This window comes from Atractosteus spatula, chromosome 3 (genome assembly GCF_055471065.1).
Source record: "Atractosteus spatula isolate fAtrSpa1 chromosome 3, fAtrSpa1.hap1, whole genome shotgun sequence".
Classification (NCBI taxonomy): Eukaryota; Metazoa; Chordata; class Actinopteri; order Semionotiformes; family Lepisosteidae; genus Atractosteus; species Atractosteus spatula.
This window is the reverse complement of record NC_142708.1, coordinates 77,064,300-77,069,442: the sequence shown is the minus strand read 5'-3', so window position 1 is coordinate 77,069,442 and position 5,143 is coordinate 77,064,300. Positions and strand designations below refer to the sequence as shown.

Sequence of the window (5,143 nt, the reverse complement as noted above, 5' to 3'; positions counted from 1 at the left end):
CAGAGACTGCAGCTGCTCATTCAGGTCTGAATGAAGATCTGAAACCATCCCTAGAAATTTTCTGAGTCAGACACAAGCACTCCACAGAGCCAGCTCAAGCAGATGTTTATCTCAGTTACGCACACAGAATAGATACGCACGTGGAATCAGCATAACAGCGTGTTTACTGCCTGTCTGCTCTGAGGTCTGCCTTCCTTTGTGGCCAAGTCAGTATTGCATGAATTCAGAAACACAACAGTTGTCTACGGAAAGGGCTGCATGTCTTGGTGTCAGTAATCTGGTAAGTACTTATAGTACTTACAATTTAAAACAAACTTTAAAGGCTACGGCACACAGAAATAAATTTATTGAATGTAGTGATAAGCTTTGTCAACCAAATGAAACATATTCCTGTGTTGTTGACAATTGTGCAGGTTGCTCCAGATAGCCTCCTGCCCAGCTGTCTTTGTGTTAGATGACACACAAAGTGAGTATTTCTGTTGAAAGGGGGAAGTAATATTAATTTGGCAACTTTATTTCTACTTTGTTCCTATAACACTTAAAAATCAGTTTTTTATAAACTAGTGGACTGAAAAAAGGTGTGGGATCTCCTGAAGGTACTGTTATCTCATGTGATTCCATTTTCTCATGTGACTTTATGAACGGTGATCACAGCAGATTTGTACAGTATTTTTGCTGATCCACATGCACTTATTTCCTTTGCCATGGTTCCTCGCAGCTTGTATCAGCTTTCTTGTGCCTTAACATGGTTTGACCTTGATATCCAAATTGCTCTGCCTTTACCCTAGTAAATATGTGTAAAGAAACATAGTCCTAACCCCTGGGGCCAGCAGATTGACCAAGCAGAAGAACACTCAACAGATCTATAAGAATGATCACTTCAAATATTAATTTTTCTTTTTGTTATTTTACTCATAAAGTTCCCCACCCGCTCTGAAACTCATTGTGTTCAATGACAATTTTAGGGGTTTTCCTAAACTAAATCGAACAGATTGCATCTGAGCTCATTCCATAGTTTCCCTTGAGCAGAGGTGTGTTACTCAAGTAACTCATGATATTTCGATCAAATGGAGTCTGTGGGCAAGGTGTGCTCTGTTTTTCAGCAGGAAATATTTTTTTGTTCTTAGAACTGCACATGCTGTAGTAAGAAGGGAAGAGTTGTGTAAATGTCTGCATGCTCCAGAAGGTTCCTCTTTCCCGCGTTCTGCATGTGGTGCTGTGTTTCTGAGTCCTGGGCGTGTGCTCTTGTAGAAGCAGTTTATCTATGAACTCACATCCTAAATGGCTTGAGTGTTCATTTGGAAACTCCTCAAAATCTTTCACATACTGACTTTCATGTGAACTTGCAAAACTCAGCAGTGATGTGGTTAGATGTCATCTCAGGATCAACTAAAATACCCTTTTAGTTCTCATTTTGATCTGTAGTTTTTGTATTTTGTGAAGATGAACGACTCTGAATGCCTAAAGCAAGTTACTATGCATTTTACTGAATTTGTATTTCTTCCTGTTTTAAGGATTGGTATATACCAGTAAAATGTGAGCAATTAATAAATTGCACATTCAAGACTGTTACAGGGTTTCTTTAGCAACTGCATCATCTGTCTGACCACATTGTAAACATTTGTGCGTGGAGTTCCTGTGGTATTCAGGTGGTTCATAAGTGCTGTCTTTTTTTACGACAGAAATTAAAAGATAGAATCTTGTTTATTTTTGTTCTTGCTAGTCATTGGTGATGAAACTACGACATTCCGCACAACTCACCTTCTGAAACTCTTTTGTGGTGCCAGTGGATCTTGTTACTAATGCCAAAATGTGAATTGTGATGAAAAAACATTAATGCAAACCCACCAACCGGAAATCATTACAGATAACACTGTTTTGTAGGGAGCCACTCTACTTTTGTCTTTTCACTTGAATATGATCTTCAATTTATATCATCCTTATTTGCTTTCTTAAGCAAAAGGCAAAGCTGATTTTATTTTTTATTTTCAATGTCTCCAAAAAATATAAACCTTGCAAACCCATCAATGGAAAGTAAGTGTATGTCAGGGTGCCCATGTGACAATGTGCTGTTCTGTTTTTTGCAGGATGCTGACTTTTATTAACACCTATGTGCACTGAGGAGCCTTTACTACAGAAGAGCAAAGACTGCCTTCGAAGAGCCTAGTTCCAGCCGTTAGTGGTCCTAAAACTCTCACTGTTAGAACTCACATCATGAACACCACTGACAACAGAACGTGCCCAATTACTTTTGGCCCCATTAGCAATGTGCTGATGTCCATCTACATTGTGGTGTTTGTGATCGGCGTCCTGGCCAACCTCTTGACCTTGGGACCCATCATCCAGCAAGTGCGCAGCCACAATGTCCTTGGGGTGTACCTGCTGAACCTCTCTATCTCTGACCTGCTCTACATATTCACCATGCCGCTGTGGATCTACTACTACCACATGGACCACAAGTGGGGTCTGGGGCACTTTGCGTGCCATCTGGCAGGCTTCCTCTACTACTCCAACATGTACGTCAGTATCTACCTGCTGTGCTGTATTTCCATTGACCGCTGCTTGGCAGTCACCTACCCGCTGCGCGCCAAGGCCTTCCGCCGGAGTCGCTACGCATGGCTGGTCTGTCTGTCGGTGGCTGTGTGCGTGATGGGACTGCACCTGATCATGATCCAAGTCAACCACAAGGAGGATGACCAGAACAAGCGCTGCTACGAAAGCTACCCGCTCACCACTGCCATCGCCCGTTTCAACTTCCTGCGTGTGGCCTTTGGTTTTCTGGCACCCCTGGTCATCCTGATCTTCTGCTATACCCGCATCTTCCACAAGGTGCGGCGCAGCAGTGTGGAGGACCGGGGCAAGCGCAAGGTCAAGCTGCTGTCCATTGGCGTCATTGCCATTTTCTCCTTCTGCTTCGCCCCGTACCACATCCTCCTTTTCCTGCGCACCCTCGTTTTCTCCCTCTACAAAGAGGGTAGCTGCACTTTTGAGAACAACGTGCACATCTATTTCACCACCTCCCTGGCCATGTCCAGCTTGAACAGCGTGGTGGACCCTGTGCTGTACATGCTGGTCAGCAACGGCATTTTGGAGGACATGCGTCAGTTCTGCTGGCAGAAAGTTCCTTTGGGACGCAAGAGCATCACCTCACCCCCTCTCTCTCCCACCAACATGACCTCCTTCACCCTTTGATGCCTGCTGCTGTCCAGTCTGTGAGACTGCCTGCAGCCTATAGCCCACCTGGAGCTGGCAGCACAAATCACTTGGTGCTGCTCAGTTCCTCTTTAGTTTTCCCCTTAAACGTTTACTTGAGTTTAAGGGTGTTGTATAGAGCTTCTGACGACCCTTAGTTATAAGGAGATACCTTGAACTTTAAGGTGTGTATTTCATACTTCCTGATGCTTTGTGCAGACTGCTACAAAAATAAGGATTGCTCAGTGTTAAGCTGCAAGTAAATTAATGCTGTTTGCTGGAAAAAAGACAGTGAGATATTGTCTGTCTCTACTTACATTCATTGCTTTGTCTGCCCCATGGTGGTAAAACAGTGTTCTAGTGCAAATGAGTAGAAGCATCTCTCGGTTCTGCCTGCGAATTTAGCACATGTAATTATTTATCACCTGGGGTAACATAGTGATACTGGTGATGAGAAATATCAGTCTGCCTTTGAAACCGACTGTTAGATAACATAACAAAAGACAGTATTTCTCCAGCCTAATACTGGTGTTTTTTTAATGTAGCTCTTACACATTTATACATAAACTTATTGTTTAATGCTGATTATCCACAGGTTTCCTGATTTTACAATGATTATAAAAGACCTTTTGTGGGTGGAGCCAAATTGAGAGCTGCTTGAAGAACTGCACACAGCCATGTGAATGACACGAAAATGTCAGGGATTGTGCTTCTGGGATTTGTTGTTGTTTGGAGGGTACAGCACTGGATCTTTTATTAACAGAAAAATGGTTTAATTAATTAAAGGGGTTTGTCTGAAAGGTAAAATGTGCTCCTTCTTTGATCCAAACTGATTGTTGCCTGTATGGCCTTCCAAGAGTGGTAAATGGCCATCTGGCATTTTTTTCACATTCTAAACACTGTGCCAATCATAACCTTTTTACTACAGCAAAAAAAGTAACATTTGCACTTATCTTCACTTTTGAGTGTAATGAGGTCTGTAATAAGTCTGTATATAAAGTTCATGTAAGCTTTAACCATAGTGTTCTTTCTACAATGGAAAAGTAAAATATTTTCCAAATGGCAAAGCTAAGAAAACATGTAGTACAAAAGGTTGAAATGTTTGTATTTTTTAAAGATGCTGACTATTTTTTTAATAAAGTTTCTTCACTAAATATTTTCACTGTGGAGTGTTTGAGAGCTCAGGGAAGGGCTGCTCCCTTGTCCTCTGTCTGTGTCTCAGAGCTGTGTGATAAATGGACATTTCCTTAGACTCTTGACATGTAAGATGCTGGGAATCTTAGGTTAACTCTTGCCAAAATGTTTCCTTTCCCCTCCCCATTATAACCGCTGTCCTGTATACTTCACGGAACTGTTGTTGTCTGCCTCCCTGCTGTTGATTAGTTTAGTATTTTCCTGTGTAGTTGAGATACAGAATGATTAGCCTTTCCTTTACTTCACATAATGTATTGTGAAATGGTGAGTTATATACCCAACATGCTTCACAGGCAGGGAAGGCCTTTGCACATGTGCAGATTCACAGGCGTGTCAGTCACAGTGCAGAACTGTATTTGCTTCACCTTTGACTTTGACTTTCACCTAAGATGCACCAGCTCAGGCATTTCTCCCTGCAGTTTGACAAAAACAAGCACAAGCAGTCTGCCCACTCTTGTTTTCATTGTTTTCAAAATTCATTGTTTTGGTATTGTTCTGCTAAGGAAATCCGGAATCTGAAAATGGGAAACACTATTCCTGTTCACGTTGTATTTTCCATGTGCGTAACCAGACAAGGACAGACTTTAGTTTGCACAGCCATTGAGAGGTTTGCTTTTCTTTAAAGACTTAATAACACAGGTCTCCCTGATGTGTGCACCACAGATCACTGCACTTGTTTTTACCTTTTTGTATATTTAAAATTTAGAAGAAGACAGATCATTTCCAATCTGCTGGAGTGCATTAGAAAAGCTTGGAC

The 5,143-nt window shown here is 41.8% G+C and overlaps 1 protein-coding gene across 1 annotated transcript; it reads left to right on the top strand.

Annotated features, from left to right (window-relative positions):
* Positions 1-2,127: 2,127 nt before the first annotated feature.
* Positions 2,128-4,168, top strand: gpr184 (G protein-coupled receptor 184). Its single transcript, XM_088911791.1, has one exon. The coding sequence runs from the start codon at positions 2,215-2,217 to the stop codon at positions 3,190-3,192; it is 978 nt and encodes a 325-aa protein (XP_088767917.1). The 5' UTR covers positions 2,128-2,214; the 3' UTR covers positions 3,193-4,168.
* Positions 4,169-5,143: the final 975 nt, after the last annotated feature.